The sequence below is a fragment of the Leopardus geoffroyi genome, chromosome C3 (genome assembly GCF_018350155.1).
Source record: "Leopardus geoffroyi isolate Oge1 chromosome C3, O.geoffroyi_Oge1_pat1.0, whole genome shotgun sequence".
Taxonomy (NCBI): Eukaryota; Metazoa; Chordata; class Mammalia; order Carnivora; family Felidae; genus Leopardus; species Leopardus geoffroyi.
Window position 1 is genome coordinate 66208972 of NC_059338.1, and position 23093 is coordinate 66232064.

The window sequence follows — 23093 nt, forward strand, 5'->3', positions numbered from 1 at the left end:
TCAAGAGAGTAAGATAGACTCTACTGTACTGATGTGGAAAGATGTATAATACCATTAAGGTTGGAAATATTATAAAACAGTATTTATAGTATAATAAACATCAGGAATTTCATTTTCTATGTTACGTGTATACAATGAAGTCCAAATAGTTATAATCGTAACTATTTATCTTTTATAAGCAAAAAAACCAATTTTGCATTAAACCCCAATTTTTTATTCAATGGCTTTATAATTCTTGTAACTGAGAAATGATTCCGATCTCTGATCACGATCCAAAGAATTCCGTTATAAAAACTATCCTTGCCCTGAATTCCACTACTGGTTGTGGACTTCTGAAATAAAGGATGTTCTACCTTTACTATTTTGGTCTGAAGAGAGCTTTAATTATGAATACAATCACATTGATTAGCCTCACATCTAGAAGGATGTTATCTACAAAACTCTGAAACAAAACCCCATCAGGACCATTTAACTTCTCTACCAATTTTCTGTAAAGAGCAGTTTAAGCATTTCTAATATTCTATAAATTCACTTTCAGTTACTATGATTTCTGCGAGTCAATTCTTTTCATTAACTTTACCCAGAGTTTATCAGATCTTTGTACATATCAAAATTACAGATACAGTTTTTATCATTGTGAGGTTTTTTGTTTTTTTTTTTAATTTTTTTTTCAACATTTATTTATTTTTGGGACAGAGAGAGACAGAGCATGAACGGGGGAGGGGCAGAGAGAGAGGGAGACACAGAATCGGAAACAGGCTCCAGGCTCCGAGCCATCAGCCCAGAGCCCGACGCGGGGCTCGAACTCACGGACCGCGAGATCGTGACCTGGCTGAAGTCGGACGCTTAACCGACTGCGCCACCCAGGCGCCCCTATCATTGTGAGGTTTTTAAATTTTTTAATGTTTATTTATTTTTGAGAGAGAGACACAGAGTGCAAGCAGGGTAGGGGCACAGAGAGAGAGAGAGAGAGAGAGAGAGAGAGAGAGAGAATCTGAAGCAGGCTCCAAGCTCTGAGCTGTCAGCACAGAGCCCGATGTGGGGCTCGAACTCACGAACCATGAGATCATGACCTGAGCTGAAGTTGGATGCTTAACCAACCGAGCCACCCAGGCACCCCCAGGATTATTTTTTTAAGTGTACATGTAGACATTATCTCTGCCAAATCAAGTATCTTTAAGTCATATTACATAAATTGGTAAAATTTAAAATGTTGTTCAGAAATCTGATTTGGCTTTTAAGTTTCTGGTTAAATATAATTTTTACTACTTGCAGTTACAATCAGTTTTACTACACACTGACAATTTTTATTAGTTATGCTCATTATAAATTGGGATAAAACAATGATCGTTTGTAGTAGTAAGTCCTTTTAAAGAAGATTAGACCTCGGGGCGCCTGGGTGGCTGAGTCGGTTAAGCATCTGACTTCGGCTCAGGTCATGATCTCACGGCTTGTGGGTTTGAGCCTTGCATTGGGCGCTGTGTTGACAGCTCAGAGCCTGGAGCCTGCTTTGGATTCTATGTCCTTCACTCACTCTGCCCCTCACCGCCTCATGCTCTGTCTCTCTCTCTCTCAGAAAAATAAATAAAACATTAAAAAAAGTTAAAAAAAAATAATGATCGTTTGTATCTTTCTTAGCTGATCCATAGATAGAGATCTGCCCTAATACAGGATTGCTTTAAAAATCAAGAATGTTCTCAAGATTAAATGGTCCTTTCCTGAAACTTTATAATACATACATTTTTTAAAGGCTTTTAGGTTAGCTCTCCTCCCTGCATAAACCAATCTTATAAAAGCCCCAGAAAAAAAAAAAAAAACAAAGAGGGGTGCCTGGGTGGCTCAGTCGGTCAAGCGTCCAACTTCGGCTCAGGTCATGATCTCATGGTTTGTGGGTTCGAGCCCCGCATCAGGCTCTCTGCTCTCATCCCAGAGCCTGGTGCCTGCTTTGGATTCTGTGTCTCTCTCTCTCTCTCTCTCTCTCTCTCTGCCCCTTCCCCACTCATGCTTTGTCTCTCTTCCTCTCTCAAAAATAAATAAACATTTAAAAAAATAAAAAAACTGAAAGCACTTGATAAAGAAGAGATTTTATAAAATAAAAACATTAGTATTAAAGGAGAAAAATTGTCTCTCCTCACTTTTTAAAAATCTGAGTAGCATTAATTCTATTTTAGGATGTCATTCTGTAAAAGAAAACCTTCAATTACCGTGTTATTTCCTATTATATCACTTTATTTCTGCCTTGGTCTTACCGCAGACACGTAATCAGTGTGCCAAAAACAGTGTGCTAGATCCGACACACTGGATAATTTTATACTGTCTGATAACAATCAAGATTCTATACCTTCAGCCCTCCTCCTGGCATATACGTAATAACACCTATTGTTCAAGTGTGTATCTAAAGCAAATCTGGATCTCAATCTCTTTCAAGACCTACTTTAGTACCTCACCAATAAACAGAGTAACTCACGCAAAAGTCTCCACAGTGCCCCAAAACACTAATACAATAGGTCCAAGCCGTAAAAGAAACAAAGGTACACAGAAGCTTCTATATAAATATTTTTCACTGTTTAAGAAAAACCGGTCCGTGAGGGGTGCTTGGGTCCGAAGCTTCCGACTTCGGCTCGGGTCCTGATCTCGCGGTTCATGGGTTCGAGCCCTGCGTTGGGTTCTGTGCTGACAGCTCAGAGCCTGGAGCCTGCCTTGTATTCTGTGTCTCCTTCTCTCTCTGTACCTCCCCCGCTGGCACCCTGTCCCTCTCTCTCTCAAAAGTAAATAAACATTAAAAACAAAAAAGAAAAAGGAAAACCGGTCCGTTGCATCAGAATATGCAGGCGCTCAGTCCGAGGTTCCAAATAATTACCTGACGCATCCACTTCATTTTGGCCGCACGAGTCATCCAAACACAAGTCAATGAGGAGGACCCGTCCGACGTCCGTCACCACGGCCGCCACACCGAAGAGCCACCGCAGGCCGGGGTGCAAATGCTGAGTGCTTGCGCTGGCTCCACCGTGGTTAATAACAGGCTCGATGGCAGTTACCTTGGAAGCAGAAAGTGAAAAAATTCAATGAAACAACAGAAAAATTTGGAGGTTGGAGCAGGTTACTAGCTATAATAGATTTAAACATTTTCTAACAGAGAATTACAAATTTGTATTTGACTTGTGGATCTGAGTAACATAATGAAAACTTCAGGTACAATAGAAATGACACCATCATTTCACTATATAAAATGTGCAGCTGGAATAATAGTCGACGTTTATGAAAACTTACACGCCAGGCCTTGTGCTAACTGGTTCACGTAACACTCACGGTAACCCTGGATATTGGATTATGCATAAGTGTACCTGTTAAAGATGAAGCACCCTGAAGCCTAGAAAGTTTAACTTGGGTTATTTAAACTCAAACCTAGATTTTTCTCTTTAAAACTGTCAACGAGCTACTCCTTCATCATATAGCCTGTTCTCCTGAGGAAGAGTAAAAAGAAATCATTCAAGAAAAATTTACGGGTTTACTCTTTAAAAATAAAAGTCCTGTTTATGCCTTAAAGCCTGAAGAGGTCTAACCTTTATTTTTATTTATTTTTTTAAACATTTTTTAATGTTTATTTATTCTTGAGAGAGAGAGAAGAGATAGAACAGGGAAGCAGGGGAGGGACAGAGTGAGAGAGGGACACAGAATCTGAAGCAGACTCCAGACTCTGAGCGAGCAGGGCTCGAACGCACGAACCGTGAGATCATGACCTGAGCCGAAGTCAGACGCTTGACTGACTGAGCCGCCCAGGTGCCCCTCATGGTCAAATTTTAAACGTCTGTACCTAATAGTCTGTATTTTATTTCCTAGTTCACTTCCTTTCAGTTTCCTATTAATTCACAAAAATTGGGTATGACATATGAAAATTGAGTACTTAGTGATTTCTATTGTAACACTGATGAATGTCCTAGAAAGAAAAGAGGAAATTTACTATCGATGGGTTATGCATTCATGTCAGAGTAAAAAGTTTGTTTCAGGCTGTAACTTATTATTACAGAAAAAGCCTGGCTGTCTATATGTCATTGGTATACAGAACATTCTACAGAGTGTCTAACTCTGAAAGCTGTGATTTCACGGATTGTCTTTCTGGTCTAACTTCTGGTAATAATGTCGACAAATACTAAAGCCCAGTCTCTTCAATCCTCTCAGAATGGTCAAGAAATCCAACTCAGTTTGCATTCCTCATACAAATACCATGTGAATTAACTGATAATGGTACCTTAATTAATTTTAAAATGAGACACTTAAAAGCAAACAAATTTAAGAGGGGATACTGTGCCCTGGCCCCAAATCAACTAGTTGACCAAATTCTTCTGAAGGTATCTATCACTCCCCTCCCAATCTTTCCCTTCTGTATTCCCTCTTCTATGGGACACCAAGCATCCACGCAAGGGAGCCACCAGGAACCTACCCACTGCTTGTTCCTTCTCAAGTGCTCTCATCCAAGTGATCGGCAGGGCCGGTCCGTGTTACCTCCTGAGTGTACTCTACTTCTGTTCTGTCCTCTCCATGTCCACGGTCATTTCCCTGTCCGGTTCCTTATCATCAGCTACCTGAACTGCTTTTGATACTAGAGTTCTGCTTTGCACTTAAAATGACTTCACCAAAGACTTCAGGTGGAGATCACTAACTGCAACATGTCCATTCACTCTCTCAACCCTCACCATTCCTAGACCCTACCTCCTCTGTCCCCTCCCGCAGCCATTCTAAATAAGCCCAGTTCCTAAATGTTCCACATACTAGGACTTTTTACATGCTGGTCTCTTTGCCTAAAATGTCCAACCTCTATAAGCAGAAATCATCCAGGTATTTCCATGTTTCGTGTGCTTGAGTTTATCAAACAAAATAGTTACTGGATTTAGGCTGTAATCTCATTACCTGTATTTTCCCACTAGATGACTAGCTTTTTCAACAGCATAGACCAAGTTCTATTTATCTATTTATCTCCAAAATTTAGGACACAGCTTGATTGACAGTAAGCACTCAATAAACTGCTAAATTAATTCTGACTTTAAAATCAACACTGGCAAGTAAGTACATTTAAGATACCAGGCTATGACCACTTCAGACCCCAACACTGCCCACTGAATCAGTTTCCTCAAACTGTGAAAACATAGTATTTTGACATTTACCTCCCTTTTGACTTTAAAAATTCTATTCTAGGGGCGCCTGGGTCACTCAGTTAAGGGACTGACTTTGGCTCAGGTCACGATCTCCCTGTGAGTTCGAGCCCTGCCTCGGGCACTGTGTTGACAGCTCGGAGCCTGGAGCCTGCTTTGGAGTCTGTGTCTCCCTCTCTCTGCCCCTCCCCTGCTCACATTCTGTCAAAAATGAATAAATGTTAAAAAAATTTATTATTTTTCTTTTAGTATTTATTCTTGAGACAGAGAGACAGACAGTGCGAGAGTGCATAAGCAAGGGAGGGGCAGAGAGAGAGAGAGGGAGACCCAGAATCCCAAGCAGGCTCCAGGCTCCGAGCTGTCAGCACAGAGCCCGAGGCAGGGCTCGAACTCACGAACCGCGAGATCATGACCTGAGCCGAAGTCAGATGCTTAACCAACTGGGCCACCCAGGTGCCCCCCCAAAATTTTTTTAAATGAATCCATTATTTAAATATCATTTGACTCTTAAAAAAGCAACAACAAACATTCAACTCTTAAACAACAGTGAAGACATATTTCCCCTACTGCTCCAAGGCTACAGTCTCAAATTAAAAAGAAAAAACAAACCGAAAAAACACTATAGTAGTGAATATTTTAATATAAACTTCCAGTGTCCTCGTAAAACACAAGTGAAGACGACAAGACACAGATGACCTTCTTCATACAAAAGAGCATCAGAACAACTAGGTCATCCCTATTTTCACTTTGCAATTTTCTAACCAAGTATAAAAAGTTCTATTTGTTGTTATCGAAAGAACTTAACGTTCTTTCTTAAATTTTTTTTTTTTGTAGAGAAATTTAATTTTTATTATAGATAAAAAAATAAATGAATGACATATATTGAGTAGCCAGGAGAAATTTAAAAGAATACCTCAAATGTTGGGATTTATATTATTATAAATTTTTGTATTATTGCATGAAGTAATTGCATAAATTATTGAATGGCTCCATGATAATCTAGACATCTAGTCCACAGCATTATTAAATTTTTTTTTAATATTTATTTATTTTTGAGAGAGAGGCAGAACGTGAGCAGGAGAAGGGCAGAGCAAGGGAGACAGAATCCAAAGCAGGCTTCACGCTCTGAGCTGTCAGCACAGAGCCCAACGCAGGGCTCGAACCCACGAACCATGAAATCATGACCTGAGGCGAAGTCGGACGCCCCACCGACTGAGCCCCCCAGGCGCCCCAAGAACTTAATGTTCTTTTGATAATATACTGCCTTTAACCTCTGTATTTTGAACTTTTAATGAAAAACAACGATTCCACAAAAGTAAATGAATTATAAAGATGTATAGCTCAATGAATCTTCACAAAGCGAACACACCTGTGTGACCAGCAGGGGCTTAGTTCTGAAAGCAGAATGCTCACGAATCTTAAGCAGTACCTACCCGGGGCGCCTGGGTGGCTCAGTCGGTTAAGCGTCTGACTTCGGCTCAGGTCATGATCTCACGGTTTGTGAACTCGAGCCCCGCACTAGGCTCTGTGCTGACAGCTCAGAGCCTGGAGCCTGCTTTGGACTGTGTGTCTCCCCCTCTCTCTGCCCCTCCTATGCTCATGCTCTGTCTCTCAATAATAAATTAGCGTTAAAAAAAAAATTATTAAAAACAAAAAACAGTACCTACCCTTCCAGGAAGAACAACGGCTTTAACCACTCTGGACACACCAAGGTCATAAAGGCAGAGAACACTCCCTTCTGCTTCCTCTAGTCCGATTAACAACCCGGTTCTCTTCTGCCAGGAGAACTCCTTCATAGCCAGGACGACAGGAGGCTGCTGACTCACTCCATTGAATCGATATGCAGACAACCGCGCTCCTGTGAGAAAGTTTACTACCTCAAGTTGTGGACCACAAGCCAGGCAAGCAAGTGCGTTTCTCCCTAGAAGAAAAAGAAGAAAACAGCAAAAACATTGCTTATTTCAATGTACACCGCACAACTAGACAGAAGTTAGATGTTTTACACATATGACACGTAGCTCATTATGTATAACTTGACGCATTATCTCTAAAGTGAAATCTAACCATTTATAGAACACAGTGGTCCAAAGATTAGTAAAATATATTAGACAACTATTATCTCAATAATAAAGTAAACATTTGGGTAAAGGCACCATGCTATATGCTAAAACAGACCATCTCATTTAGTCCTTGTCACACCCCAATACAGAGAAAAAGCAACTGAACTTTCACACGGTTAACTAACCTGTCCCCAGCCAGATGGCTACAAATACCGCGGCCAGAAGTGCATCACAAGCCTAACTCCACAGCTCACACTTTCAATACGTTATACCTCAAGAGTTAAACGAGGCGCTCCGAGGCTCATAAAACGTAACCCATGAGTCTATCCCCGAAGAGTTCAAAATCTAACTGAGAAGACAAGACATAACTAGTATAACAATAGGAAATGCCAGAAGCCCTTCTGAACCCCTCAGCAGCCATGTTTGGATCTTATCATGTACACAATGTAAAGTAATAGGAGCTTTTTAACCTATCTGATTTCTGTTTTCAAATGTTACCCTCGCTGCTAAGCAGAAAAGGGACAAGAAGGAGCACAGGACACAGGTGCGGAGACGACACCCTATGCCTGGTCGGTGACCGTGAATGAAGAAAAATGGACTGACTAGAGATTCATCTTAGAGACAGGACTAAAAGGCTGTGCTTGCTGATGAAGATATGGGGAGGAAGTAAAACAAGAATCAAGAACAGACTCGAATTTTCCCTTGAGCAGCTGGGTCAATGGTAACTTTTAAATCTGTGAGGTCTACCACACATCCAAGTACACAGCTGGATAAACCAGGTTATAGCTACGGGAGCTTCCACGGTTTAAGGAAATAGCGTGGCACAATGGGGACCCAGAACACATGGATTCAGAGATCATTTTCACCACTTGCTATCTGCACAACTGGAAGCAGCTGACTTAACCTATTGGATTCTTAGTTACACAGAAGAGTGTCTACTTAGAAGAGTCTAATATCTCAGTTGAAGTTGTTACAGTGCCTGGCATCACAGTAAGTACCGTCACTACTGTCAATATTCAAGAGGGTAGCACTGTAAATAGCCACGTGACCCATATGTTTTATTGTCTACCCGCCAGGATGGATGGCTGTGAAATTCATTTTCAGAAAAGGCGCCTGCAGCATCTTTCACTAGACTGAAATCCACAATTTGATGGCTACTCTGGGATGGTTTTCTGCTCTATTATATGACCAAAACTATCTATTAAGATCTTGTTCAAGTTAACGGAATTAATAAGTAAGACTTTCTGGATATTACTCGGGGCCCTACAATCAGATTTTTCTACTCATAAGACTATTCAGATTCTAATCCAAATTCATCACCAATAAAACTTACTGATTATAAAGAAATAACAGCTGTGTATTATTTCTGCCTTCTAAATACGAACAGTCAATATTAAACATTCAATACTAAAAGATATAGTATATACGTAGTGTAGAGATAAAAAACGCACAGCATTTTTAATAAGGAAAAACCCACCCAAGGTTCACTGGAAATGTGTTCTCGAGAATTCGGGTGTTACTACACATGCAGCTGTAGCTGCTAGATGTTTATGTAAGACGACTACAACTGGGTGTCGCGGTTTTCTCCCACGTTAAAGGAAATTACAATACGTGCTTATTATTCTCTTACAAATCAATCACATCAGTAAATTTTGAGTTTTTACATGAGTAAAAAATGAGTTACTTTACCTGGAGTGAGCTTGCCATGAAGCACACATTCTGACGTCACTCCATCTTCCGCAAAGGCTTGCACGGTCACCTCTGGCAAGCGCAGGAGAGCCGTCACCTGTGCTGTTAGGCCGCGCATGCTTTCACTGTAAGTATTTGTAAAAGATAACATTATATTCGTACAATATGCCTAAGCCAGAAGAAAAAAAGAAACAGCCACCACACGAGAGTAAATAAACTAAAACTAAAATCTGATCATAAAACACATTTTATGTGCTTCTGGGTCTGAGGTACTCCCTCCTAATAAAATGTTTCCCAACGGCTTTAGGAGTAAAGATTTATTAAGCCAGATGGCCTAAGGATATACATGATTCCCCAGACTGTTTGAAGCCTGGTTCTGTGCAATTAATCTTATTGCCTGACTTACTCTGAAAGGACACTTCACACACAAACAGGAAAAACTGATGAATTTTACAAAAACTACTGCTACGGGAAAGGGGGAGAAAGTCCACAAAAAGAGTCCAAATACACAATAATCTCAGGAATTGAGTTTGGGACAGATCTTTAACTGGATAGAAAAAAAACTGAAAATTATCTTTCACTTCCAACGTATAGATTAGATTCCTGGAATGACCCTTCTATTGTCAACGACCAAAAATAATGGTTAAAATACTACTTGTTGAATGAAATCGGCAACGTCAAACACAAAGAGACAGCAGGAATTTTGGAAATTAGCTACCAAATCCACTGCCGGTGACTGTGATCTTCTTCTGAGACTCTTGAGATCCACGGAAGCAGAAGGTAAAGCCAAGGGCTGGCAGAGCCAAGGCAAGCTAAGAAGAGCCCCCCCACTGAACTCCATAGGCTGTATCATCGGCACCAAGGCCAGCGAGAAAAGCACCCAGTGTGCAAGACGGAAGCAATAATGCTGCCCATTTTGACCATGACTGTGAGTCTCTATTCCGAAAATTTCCCTTCACACAAATTGGTGGCCAGAATTCAAGCTACGTTATCTGAAAACACCCAGGGAAGGATTTCTTATAAATTTTTCTCAGGTTGGTAATGCTCCACACAATCCACAGAAACCACCAAACAGTCTCCAGAATCTTAAAGAGTTCTCAAAGATGAAATTCCAAGAAAATGAGCTCACAGTCAAATAACAAACTGTAACAAGGATACCATGATCAACAGCCAGCAGAATCAGCTTCAGATGTTGAAAACGATCAGAGAACAGAAATTACGTTTAATAGGTTTAAAGAAACCAAAGTTCTAGCTTGCTAATGAGGAAGAAACTTCACAAAAATAATGAAAAGTGGTCAAGCAGATTTGACAAAAATTAGAGAACTTATGGAATAAAAAATTAAGTAAAATTGAGAACTCAACGGAGAAAAAACCTCAATGGAGTTATAAGAACTGTGGCATATGCGACAAGATGGAAAAACGCCAGAGTACGACACTACACAATAAAAGGAGAAAATACACGCAGAATGATTACATTTACATAGAGTTAAAAAGGTTGTCAAACTAAGCAAAATAATACCTAAGAATACAAACATGTATAGCAAAACTATGAATAAAACAAGGAAACCATAAACACAAAAACCCAACAGTAGTTTAAGAGGGAAAGGGACGGGAACGCAAGGACTCCAAAGTAATGTTCTTTCTCTAAAACCCCAAGGTGAGCAGACACGTATTCACTGCACCAAGATTCTTTGTAACTTACAAATATTCTTTTTCATATCCACTCAGCAAATAGTCCTTTTGTACCTAAAGTCAACAAAAACCAAATCAAAAAATAAGTAACATGGCATACTAGAAAGAGAAAGAGAGCCCCAAAACTCTTGCAGAACCTAAGACAGAGAAAAAGAAATGAGCAGTTGGAAGTTATAGCCAAGACGGGCGCCTGGCTGGCTCAGTCGGTGAAGCACCCAACTCCTGATCTTGGGACTGGGAGTTTGAGCCCCCATTTGGGTATAGAGATTACTTAAAAATAAAGTCTTAAAAAAGTTAGAGACGAGAGAGGGAGAAGGGCCAACATATGTTTATTCCAAATCCCTCAGAATATAACATTAAATGATAAGGTAGAAGCAATATTCTGAAAGATACTTCCCAGACTTGGACACACCAATTCTTTGGAATCAGGAGGGCCAGTGAATCCTATATAGAATAAATAAAAAGAAATGACTTTTCAACAACAGTGAAAGCCAGAAGTCTGGAATATCTTCAAAATTCTAAGCAAAAATAGCTGTCAACATATAATTATAGATCACTGAAGTTATCATTAGATATGAAACACGTTTTTAGAAAAACAGAGTTCACCACAAATAAACTCTCCCTTAACGAGAGTTTGAAAAGATTATCTATAGAAGGCTTCAGGTAGAATGGTGATCCAATAAAAGATCTGAGATGCAAAGAGATGCAGATATCTGCAGTGGGTTCCCTGAATCTTTATAAGATCAGCGTAAGCATGTAAGGAAACCACCAGAGGCCAAGGAATGGATCACTGGAAAAACAGAAGGGAAACAGTCCCTAAAGCTTACAGAAGGCCAGGAATAGCTCCAGAATGGAAAAGCCTTATAATATATGAGGACTGAGTAGAGTACTTGGAATGGTGTTGATTGCTTCAGCGGGGGTGGGGGGGGGGGGGTGCGTAAAATTAGCCCTTGTCTAATACTCATTCTGGTCTTGTATAAACAAAAGCAAGCCTCAAAAGAATCAAACTGTTTCCAAATAACTAAGCTGCACCCTAGAACAAGGAAGCCTCAAGAATATATAAAGGAATGCAAAAAAATACTCAGTACTCAAGAAAGTGAAATTCACAGTATCTGGCATCCAGTCAAAAATTGTCAGGCATGCAAAAGAAGTGGGAAAATATGACCTATAATAAGGCGGGGGGGGGGGGGGACCTTAACCAATAGAAACAGACCAGGAAATGACACAGAAGTTGGAATTACCAGATGAGGACTCGAAATCAGTTATTCTAGCTATAATCCCCATGTCCAAGAAGACAGAGGAAAGCATAAGCACATCAAGGAAAGACTCAGACTCAGAAGATATTTAAAAAGACTAAGTCAAACTTCTAGAGATGAGAAATATGCTGAAAGAGATTCATAGACACAGAAAGTATTACTGAATGTAAACATCCACAATAGAAATGATCTAAAATGAAGCACCAAGAGAAAAAAGGCTGGGGCAGAAAGGGCAAGAACAGAGCATCAGTGGGCTGTGGGACAGCATTAAGTACCCTAATATATGCAAAAGCAATCTCCAAAAAGAGAGAATAGGCATATTTCAAAACTATTGGCCAACATTTTCCAAATTTGATGAAAACTATAAACCCACCATCAAAAAGGTCGCTAAACCTCAAGCACCAGAAACATGAAGAAACTCCCCCCTCAATACATCCTCATCAAGGGACAAAATCTTAAAAGTGTCACACTGCAAAGAGGAAAAAGGTAATAATGACAGGAGACTTCTTGTGGAAAATGATGCAAGCCAGAAGACAATGGAACAATAACTGAAAGAAAACAATGGAACTGAAAAAAAAAGCTGTCAGGCTAGAATTCTACATCCAGTGAAAACATCACTTAAATACAGAAAACAAAATGAGGGTTGATGGGGGTGGGAGGGGAAGGGTGATGGGCATTAAGGAAGGCACTTGCTGAGATGAGCACTGGGTGTTATATGCAAGTGATGAATCACTGGCATCTATTCCTGAAGCCAAGACTACATTGTATGTTAGCTAACTTGAAAATACATTTTTTAAAAAAAGGTAATATAAAGTAGATCTGCACTACAAGGAATGTTAAAGAAATTCCTTCAGAATGAAAGAAAATGATACCAAATGGAAATCTAGATCTACACAAAAGAATACAGACCACCAAAAACTGGCAATTATCTTCTTAGAAGACAATTATCTATTTGAAGCAAAAATGACAGTAATATATGTAATTTATAACATATTTACAAGTTAAACAAATGATAATAACACAAGGCTTTGAGAGGAGAAATGGAAGCACAGTTACAAAGTTCTTATACTGTATGTTAAATGCTCTAATGCTGTTTGAAGGTAGACGGCAATAATTTAAAGATGTACACAGTAAACCTTTGAACAACCACTGAACACACACATGCACTGAACTATATCGCTAATTTACCAATGAAAGAGATAAAATATCACCATAAAAACTTAATCCAACAGATGGCACAAAAAGAGGGAAAATGAAAGAACAGATGGGACAAAAAAAAAAATTGGAAGATGGGAGATTTAAACCTAACCATATTACATCCACATTAATGAAATGACTTTAACGTTCCAATTAAAAAGCAGACTGTCAGATTGGATTTTTTTTTTAAAAGCAAGAGTTTAAGTAAAAAGGCTAGCTAGGTTGAAAGTAAAAATGGAAGCTAGATCACGCTAACACTGATTAAAAAAAAAAAAAAAAAGGGTAGAACAGCCATATGAATATCAAAGTAGAATTCAGAGCAAAGAATATTACCAGGGATAAAAAGGTTCATTTCATTATGATAAAGTGCTTAACTCACCAAGTGAACATTAACAATCCTGAACATTTATATTGAATAATAGAGCTTCAAAATAAATAAGGCAAAAACTAGGAGCTGAAAGGAGAAACATAAAAACCCACAGCTGTAATTGGAGATTTCATCACGTCTCTCTCCACAAGTGATAGAACAACTAAACAGAAGAGCAGTAAGGACACAAAAGACCTAAACACATCTGGCCAACCTGATTGATTTTTATAGATGATTCTACCCAAGAACAAAAGACTACACACTCTTTTCAAACACACACAAATGACTTACCAAGATAGACTATATCCTGAGCCATAAAATCTCAAATTTAAAAGGATTCAAATCATACAAAGCCTTTCCTCTGCTCACAAGGAAACTAAAAAGCAGTAAAACATCTGGAAAATTTACAAATATCTGGATACTAAATAACACACTTCTAAATGAGCCATGGATCAAAGAGATCAAAAGGGAAATGAAAGTACTTTGAACTGAATGAAAAGGAAAACATGACGTATCAAAATTTGTGTGATGCAGTATAAAGCAGTACTTAGAGGAAAAGTGATAGCACCAAACCTCTGTAAGATCTCAAATCAGTAACCTAAGCTTCCACCTTTAGAAACTAGACAAATAGGAACAAATTAAACCCAGCATCAGCAGAAGGAATAAAAGAGTTGAATTTAATGAAACAGAAAAATCATAATAATAAAAAGAAGTGAAATCAAAAGCTGGTTGCTAAGAATTAAAAAAAAAAAAAAAAAAAAACCAAAAAAACTACCAACATAAAGAAATAGATTAACAAAAGTGAGAGACCAGAGACGGAACTATTTCACTTATGACAAAAATAAATTTTTTTCTTTATCTCATTGTGCAAATTTAACTGTGATATGTCTTGTTGTTGACCTGCTTTTGTTGATCTTATTGGGAGTTCTCTGTGCCTGCTGGATCTGGATATATTTCCTTCTCCAGATTACTTAAGTTTTCAGCAATGATTTCTTCAAATAAACCTTTGTCCCCTTTTCCCTGTACTCTTCTGAGACTTCTGATACGAATGTTATTATGCTTTATGGAGTCACTGAGTTCCCTAAGTCTACATTCATGATCCAATATTTTTTCTTTCCCTCTTCTTTTCAGCTTACTTTCCATAATTGTATCTTCTGTATCACCGATTCATTCTTCATCTTCTTCCATCACATCCAATTGGTTTCACATCTTTGTTACAATATTTTTTATTTCAGCCTGACTAGTTTTTACACCTTTTATCTCTGGGGTAAGGGACTCCCTGGTGTCTCCTATGCTTTTCTCAAGCCCAGCTAGTATCCTTGAGATTGTTTTAAATTCTGGATCAGGCATATTACTTGTATCTGTTTCGATCAGATCCCTGGCCATGACCTTTTCTTGCTTTCTTTTGAGATGAATTCCTCCATCTTGGCATTTTGTCTTAGGGCTCTGTCTTCTTCTCTGTGTTAGGAAAGCCTAACACACTGCTCCTTAGAGTAATGCCTATCCTAAGAAAAGGTCATATACTATCCAAGGCCTGGCGCTTCAGGAAGCGTCTCTGGTGTATGCTGTGTGCACTTGGCTGCTGTGTTTTGGCTGCTCTTTCTCTCAAATCAGTCCTCTGCAGAATTTCTCCTCGCCTGAGTGGGGAGTGTTTGGACCTTGGCCACAGCGTGGCGAATTTCAACTAGGGTCCACTCTGGTCTGCCTGCGAAAAGAGACCTGATGCTGTTTCCACTAGAGCTGAAGCTTTGCAACACTCTTGTCAGTAGACGTGGCACATGGGGGTGGAGCATGAGGGGGTGAGGGGGTGGGCGTGGTGAGGTTGTGTTGGTCTTCATGGGGAGAGGCCTGCCACGCCGGTTCTCAGGCACACTCGCGGTCCAGCTTTTCTGTAAAAGTACTTCTTTCAAATTGATCTGTGATGTTCTCTCTGCTGGGCCCAGTCACAAGTGCATAATGCGGACAGATTTCTGTAAAGGTACATCCAGGGTGCAGCCATACTTCTCCAAAGCTCTGCCACTTTTGCTCTAACCGAACGCCTTTCAACTCAGGCTGGTAACAAGACAGCCTACAGCCACTTCAACACCATACATCCAAGCACACCCAACAGGTGCTCCTTTACAGCAATCCCAAATACACTGTAGGTCTGTCCTACGGCCCAGAAATTTCCACAAAAGGTTAACAGTATAACAATGTTAGGTTAGTGCTATCCTTAGAAACTTGAAATTAAATGTGAAGACTCTAGAACTTTGAATTCTCGAAGGTGCTAACTTCTTTAGTGATCCTATTTAACCCCCCACACTCAAGGGATAATCAGTTTATCGATTCTGAATCTATTCCTTAATTCATTCAACCAAGACTAAATGCTTACCATATGCTAAAATGCACAAAAATGAAATGCTGAAATCCTAGCTTCCTCCTAAGTCTTTTTCTATCTTCATCTCACCATGTCCCCTCTTTATTCAATTGTTTCTCAGGATTAAGGTAACAATTAAAATCCACTTCTTGGTCCTGCAAGTTAATTACACTTAGCTTCTACCTACCTACAGGAATTTAAGCCTATAGTCCGGAATTAGAGCAGGGTTCTTAAACTTCCACCCTACACTGATGCCTGTCTCAAGAGTAAAAAGAATTTCTCAAAGCTCTCAAGGGGCTTCTCAAGGAGAAGTAGCAAGGTGAACGATAATCACAGGCTCCATGCAGAGTACTAGAAAAGGCAGGAACTTTGAATTAGAATGGCTTTAAGTCCAAGTTCTACCACTCACTGATGCATGCAATGCTGCACTTCTATACGGTCTTCATGTCACACCCAAGCTTCTAGAAAAGGTGAATACTTCTCTCTCCAACTCTTAACTTATCATAGTGCCTGACGTGAAGGAGTTCGAAAAGGTGTTCAGTGAATGAAAGAGAAAGTTGTTCAAATTTACAAGTTAGCCTTTGAATCTACAGGGAAAAAACTGGTTTCAAGCAAGCCCTTTCGAATTCCAAATTTACAGTGTGAACTTTAACATTTTAAGCACAGTGAAGAGAACTTCTAAAAATTATACGATTAGAAAGAACATCCCATATAGACATGCATGTTCACAAACACACATTTAGCCGCCAAGCTCAGTATCGTACAAGATTAAGTAGAATCCCGGCCTTCGTGACATGCCAGCACTGGCAGCCTCTGAAAGGGAATTTAGAAAGTTTAAACACCTTCTCAAGGGCCAGGTAGGCAGAGCATGACGTGGTGCTGGCTGCCAATGAGCTAAAGATATTGTTCATCTTCTTGATAAAGCACAGATGGGTTATGTCACTCCCTTCTCCAAACCCTCCAATGATTCCCTACTACGTATACAAAAACCAACAGCCTCGGGGCTCCTGGGTGGCTCAGGTGGCTGAGCATCAGACTTCGGCTCAGGTCATGACCTCACAGTTCGTGAGTTCGAGCCCTGCGTCCAGCTCTGTGCTGACAGCTTGGAGCCTGGAGCCTGCTTCGCATTCTGTGTCTCCCTCTCTCTCTGCTTCTCCCCTACTCACACTCTGTCTCTCAAAAATAAATAATAAAGATTAAAAAAATTTTTTTTTAATTAAAAAAAATAAAAACCAACAGCCTCAGCCTCAGGCAATGAAAGTCCTCTACAACCTGTCAGCCCCAGACTATCTTTAGTGTTGCCTCCCCAAACCATCATCAGTTTGCTACAGCCTTGTACTTTCCCTCTTTTATGCTGTACCCTTTCCATCTCCATCTGCCAAGACCCTGTCCACCACTCAAACGCTAAATTCCCAGCATGGTCTGGATAGACCCATCTTTTCCCACTTAATCGGATCTCTGAGCTCACTCCTTTCCACCTTTAGGTAAGCAATCATAAATATTATTTTTGAAATTCATTACTTATGTTTGCCGGTCTTCCCCATCATCATATGAATTCCTACAAGTCAAAAAGCATATCTTGTTCCTGTGAATTCCAGACAGTCACAATGCCTTGCAACTAACAGATCTAAAACACGGTGAGTTAGGACAGCCAGATACTAGCAGGGAACAGAAATAGACATGTTGAACAATAAAATCAATTTTTAAAAACTCAATATTCTGAAAAACCAACAGGAAAACCACCCAATTAAAAAAATGGCCAGAGGAGCCTGTGGCTCAGTTAAGCATCTGACTTCAGCTCAGGTCCTGATCTCAGTTTGTGAGTTTGAGCCCCGCAGAGCTCTGTGCTGCCAGCTCAGAGCCTGGAGCCTGTTCAGATTCTGTGTCTCCCTCTCTCTGCCCCTCCCCTGCTCGCCTGTGCGTGCTCACTCGCTCTCTCTCAAAAATAAACAAACCTTACAAGAAGAAAAAAATTTTTTAAAAAGGCCAAAGGCCTTACCAGACACTTCACTAATGAAGATACGCGGATAGCAAATAAACACATGAAAAGAAGCTCCATAGCATATATCATCAGAGAAATGCGTATTGAAACAATGAGATACCACCGCACACCTTTTAGAACGGCCCAAATCCGGAACACTGACACCACCAAATGCTGGTGAGGGTGTGGAGCAACGGGAACTCTCCTTCACCGCTGGTGGAAACGGCCACTCTGGAAGATAATTTGGCAGTTTCTTTCAGAACTAAACATATTCTTACCATACGATCCAGCCATCATACTTCTTGGTATTTACTCAAAGGAGGTGAAAACTTATGTCCACACAAGAGATGACACAAAGGTGTTAAAACAGCTTTCCTCACAGGTATGAGGACTAAGGACTAAGGTGTCCTTTTGAATGTCCTTCAGAATGAATGAAGGGTTGACTAAATGGTGGAACATCTAGACAATGGAATTTGTTCAGTGCTAAAAAGAAATGAGAGCGGTGCCTTGCTGGCTCGGTTAGTAGAGCATGCAACTCTTGATCTCAGGGTCCTGAGTTGGGAGCCCCGCATTGGGCACAGAGAATACTTAAAAACCAAACAAATAAAACTTGGAAAAAGAAATGAGCTATCAAGCCATGAAAGGACATGGAGGAAACTCAAATGAATTCTTACTAAGTGAAAAAAGGCAACCTGAAAGGGCTCATACTGCACTGCATGATTCCAACTACATGACAATTCTGGAAAAAGCAAAACTGTGGAGACGGTAAAAAAAAAAAAAAAAAAAAAAAGCAGTGGTCACCAGGGGTTAGCAGTGAGCGAAGGAGGACGAGGCAGAGCACACAGAATTTCTAGAACAGTAAAAACTACTCTGAATGATCCTAGCATGGTGGATCTATGTCATTATACATCTGTCCCAAACCCACAGAACACACACCACCAAGAGTGAACCCTAATACAAACTATGGACTTGGCTGACAATGACGTGTCTATGTGGGTTCATCAACGGTAACAAGTGTTCTACACTAGCGGGAGATGTTGCTAATGGGGGAAAGTGTACCGGAACTCCCTGTACCTACCACTCAATTCTGCTGTGAGCAGAACGACTCTAAAAACGGCTCTAAAAAATAAAGTCTATTAAAAAGAAAAAGCTCATGGGGCACGTGGGTGGGTCAGTCAGTTAAGCGTCCAGCTCTTGGTTTTGGCTCAGGTCATGATCTCATGGTTTTGTGCGTTTGAGCCCTGCACTCTCAGCACTGAGCCAGCTTGGGATTCTCTGCCTCCCTCTCTGCCCCTCCCCCACCTGCGCTGTCTCTGTCTCTCTCAAAATAAAAATAAACTTAAAAAAAAAAAAAAAAACTTTGAAAAGAAAAGGCTCAATATTGGGTTCCAGTACTGGATCCAACTTATTTTTAAGTATTTTTAAGCACATGTTGTCTCCACATTAAGAAGCAAAACAAAATTCACAAAATTACTAGGAAAGATTTTATTAGCAACAGAATACCACAAATCAGTTCTGTAGAAACATACATATGCTCGAAAGCAGCTGAATTCCACCAAATAACTCAGTAATTCTAGTGTAACATATACTGAACAAACATCTACAGAACATTTTGTATGCATTTTTACTTTTTTTGGCTCTTTTCAGTACAGACTAAGAATTATGATGCACATAGAAGCTGCCAGTGGACTCTGAAACCCCCAGCCTTGTAGTGGCTGCTCTTTCAAAGTTAACTCAAACATTTTTGAAGCTCCAAGCAACTTTTAAAAAGTTGTGCTGGGAAGGGAATGCAAGGGCAGAGAGATGACCTGCTTCCTGACCTCAAAGAGTTGCGTTCTAGGAGATACATAATCAAGGACAGAATATTAGACACAAATAAATGCTACAAGAGAAGATAAATGATGTGGGAGAAGGGGAAATGAAAAAGTCACTAGAAAAGATGGCATTTAAGCTGAGGAAGGTGTGAAATTTGAGAACTTGAAAGAAAGCAGGTACCGCGCCCAAGGCTCCAAGCAAAAGAGCAAGAAATACATTTCCAAGAAAATGGGCCCAGCAGTCGGGGAGCTTTCTGGAAGAGCTGAAGCACAGTTGAGTCTGGACAGAACAGACGTATCCTCTAGAGACCGCTGACCTAACCTGGGGAAGTCAGTCTTCCTTCTCAAGAAAAATGAGGAGTCCCTGAACATCTTCATGGTCAGAAGACAATGTTTATTTCCTCTTTAATCAAGAGGAGTCTATCCCCCATGAACAATATTTTTTAAATGTATTTTAATTATTGCTGTCTTGCGACCTGGGAACACTTCGGTAGTAGGCTGTGGGGGAAAAAAAGGGGTCAAAAATTACAGGATGGAGAGAACGCAGACTTCTCCGGTGGCGTTTAACGCACTTAGAGCATCCCGCGGGCATTAACTTGAGCTGGGCTTGACATCCCACGGTCACTGACCCAGACAGTCAAAGCTCACGAGAGCTTCTTAAAATCTGCTGGTTCTTTAGGATATTTTGAGAATCAACTGAAGTTCAGAGTTTCCGAGAGACCTGGGTTTTATCCTAAAGGACGCGGGTTCCTCCAAACACTTCTCAAACTGCCAATTTGAAAAAAGGTAACAGCGAGCATGGACCCCGTTGGCGCTGAGCACACACACCGCCGCCCCCACCGCCCCGCAGAAGTCAACTAGTAACAAAGTGACGGTCCTCAGGTTGGCAGGGGGGACACGGAAGGCAGATTAACAGCCGCTCCAAGACGTCCTGCGGTTCCACGCCGCACTTTTCCACTCCCCGCGCCCCCACTCACCCGAGCCAGGCCCAGGAGCATGTGGAGCGCACGCCGGCGCAGGAGCGGCCCCACGGCCCCGCAGGCCCGGCCGGGGACAGGCCGGCCAAGGTCTCCACCGCCCCGGAGAACGGCGCGGGCGGGACGCCGGCGGGGAAGTCGTGGGGGGTGGACCCCGCAACGCCTCTCCGCCGCCATGTGCTGCCGCTCTGCCGGGAGGTGGTTATGTAACCCGCTGCCGGAGGCCCCCCCCCCCGACCCGGAACGCACCGCCCCCCGCCGCCAACCGCGTCCGCCCGCCGGCCGCCGCCCCGGCCGCGCGCGGGGAGGCCCGCGGCCCTGCGGCCCAGGCCGCGCGGACCCGCCCTCGCGCGCCGGCCCGGCCCCTCCCGCCCTTCCCCTACCTGCGCAAGGCGGACGGCCGAGTGCAGGGGGCGCGAGGCCGGGCGCGAGCTCCTCCCGCGCGGGGCCGTCACAGCATCTCCCGGGAGACACGGCCGCCGCCACGGGCAGGGCGCGCTCGCCGCCGCCGCCGCCGCACCGAACCTCCAGCCTCCGCCCGCGACCTCGCCGGCCGCGGCAGCCCCACAGCCCTGCGGGCGCCTCCGCCGGCTGCAGGCCGGCGCGCCGTTCAGCGACTCAAACGCCGCGGCGGTTCCGGGTCCTCCTCCCCGCGACTCCGCGTCCCCGACGCTGACGCCGCCAGCCCTGTTCTGAGCATTACCCTGGGCCGACCGACCGAGTCCTATATACCCGGGAGGGGAGGGGAGGGGCGGGGCGGGACCCAGGTTGGGGGGGGCAGGGGGCAGGGGCGGGGTGCCGGGGCGCGGGGCGCGGAGGGAGGGCGGCGGGGGAAGGAGATGGCGGCGCGGAGGACTGAGTTCTCGCGAGTGTAGAGGCCTCGGTGCCTGCTCCGCGGGAATTTTCAAACTCTCGGAGGAGGAGGTGGGGGGAGGGTAAGGGAGGAAAGGGAAGCCGGCTGGGGAAGGGCCGGTCATTTACATAAAACAGGATCTCCCCGCCTCCAAAGCTCTGACTGGGTCGGGGGTCGAGGCGGGGGCGGGGTGTGTGTGTATGGAAACTACGAGTCCCGCCATGCCTTGCGCGCCACACGCCTGCGGCGGCCGGGCGCGCGGGCCCGCGCGAAGTCGGGAGTGGTAGTCTTCTTGCCCGCGGTCCGCGGCACCGGCCGGGACCCGCCCTCCTCGCCGCCCCGCGGGCGGGGGGAGGGAGCGCCGCTGTGGCGGGAGAGTCGTCGCCACGTTAGCAGGTGGCCCCGCTTGCTAGCGGCCGCGTGACCGTCTTTGCCCCCATGGGAGGCGCCTCAGCTTGTGGTGGTTTTCGTGCCCAAACACGTTTCAAGCGATTAGATGCCTAGTATGTCCCTAATCGTAAACAATAAAAGGATCATAACGTGGGGTAAAGGAAGATCCTAGCAGGCCGCTTTTGTTAATCAGGAAAGTTTATCCTTTTCTGTTACTCTTTCCCGTATGTCTTTTGAGATATGCTGCCTTGTAGAAATATAATTTCCTTTTTTCTGTAATTTTGGTGTCTTTACTGACAGCAGCCTCTGAACATCACGTATTTGTTTGCAAAGGTGCTGGGCTAAGTTGTGGCGGAGCAGTTAAAAGGGGCCTTTGGTTGTTTGTCTTAATTATTTTAAACAGGCTTTTTCAAACAGAAACCACCCCTTTGGCAAATGTGCCTGTGTCAGGGCCTTGCCCCTGTCCTACACTTCCTTTCTTTGGCACCTACATTCGTGACTACTAAACGTCTTGGTAGTCGGAAGACAGGAGTTCTAAATTCTGGCTTCCTGCTCCCGAAGCTTTGTGACGTTAGGAAAATCGAGTGACCTCTCTGGGCTTCAGTTATCAGATGTGTAGAGTAAGGGGGACTGGATTAGAGGATTGACTAATGGGTTACATAGACATCTGTTAGCTTTTCTCTAAGGGCCCTGCCAGTTGTAAAATTCAAAAATCTATCTCCTCGTACTTACTATGCAGTTTAATGGACTTCCTAAGTCAGATTTTAACCTTTCCTTCCGTCCTTACCAGCAGGATGGTTTCTGTATGGCTATCTAAAATCTGAACCAACCCTACCTGTCCTGCCTGATTTCCCTCTGTAGCTGTGAGGATCCTTTCTTCACTCTGATGGGAGCAAAAGGCAAACTGAGGGCAAAGCGGGCCCTGACACTGCACAACCCACCCCCCTTGAGGGGGGATTCCTCAGGTACCAGTAACCGCTAAGAACGAAGCAAAGGAAGAAGGAATGGTCGACCGATAAAGATCACAGTCATGTAGAGCTTGAAACTCCGCTACAGTTTGTAACTGTCTTAATGATTTACAAGGAAAACACAATCTTAATCACAGACCTCCAGGAACCTTGGACTCAATCTCCTGGAGCCCTAGTCACCTCCACCTCCATAGGGTAGAAAACCCTGTATGATCCGTCACTCCTGACAGTCACAACGCGACTCTGCCCACGGATCTTCTCCCATGCCATAATAAAAACATCTTTCCTCACTGTGAAGTGTCTCAAGAATTCTTTCTTGGCCAGTGGGCTTGACAAATCTCAT

General features: G+C 42.7%; 1 protein-coding gene and 1 long non-coding RNA gene across 14 annotated transcripts in view; one reads left to right on the forward strand and one right to left on the reverse strand.

The window, feature by feature from the left end:
- The window catches only part of AHCTF1 (AT-hook containing transcription factor 1), an 80444-nt gene extending 59053 nt beyond the window's left edge, over positions 1 to 21391 (reverse strand). For 5 of the 13 annotated variants that reach the window (XR_006706018.1, XM_045453218.1, XM_045453212.1 and 2 more), the window contains exons 1-5: positions 20923 to 21391; positions 17880 to 17979; positions 8900 to 9024; positions 6818 to 7071; positions 2861 to 3038 (exon numbers count right to left, since the gene is read on the reverse strand). Coding sequence is in view for 12 of the 13 variants with exons in the window: in XM_045453218.1 (XP_045309174.1) it covers positions 2861 to 3038; positions 6818 to 7071; positions 8900 to 9017 (550 nt within the window). In the remaining variant the exon portion in view is untranslated. Of the gene's footprint in view, positions 1 to 2860; positions 3039 to 6817; positions 7072 to 8899; positions 9025 to 17879; positions 17980 to 20539; positions 20748 to 20922 lie in introns of those variants that run through there. The other 8 variants (XM_045453219.1, XM_045453213.1, XM_045453217.1 and 5 more) reach the window with 6 other exon arrangements.
- A 394-nt stretch (positions 21392 to 21785) lies between these two features.
- On the forward strand, positions 21786 to 23047 carry LOC123585257. The gene is made up of 2 exons (XR_006706019.1): positions 21786 to 21895; positions 22573 to 23047. It is a non-coding gene; the product is annotated as an uncharacterized LOC123585257 (long non-coding RNA).
- Positions 23048 to 23093: the final 46 nt, after the last annotated feature.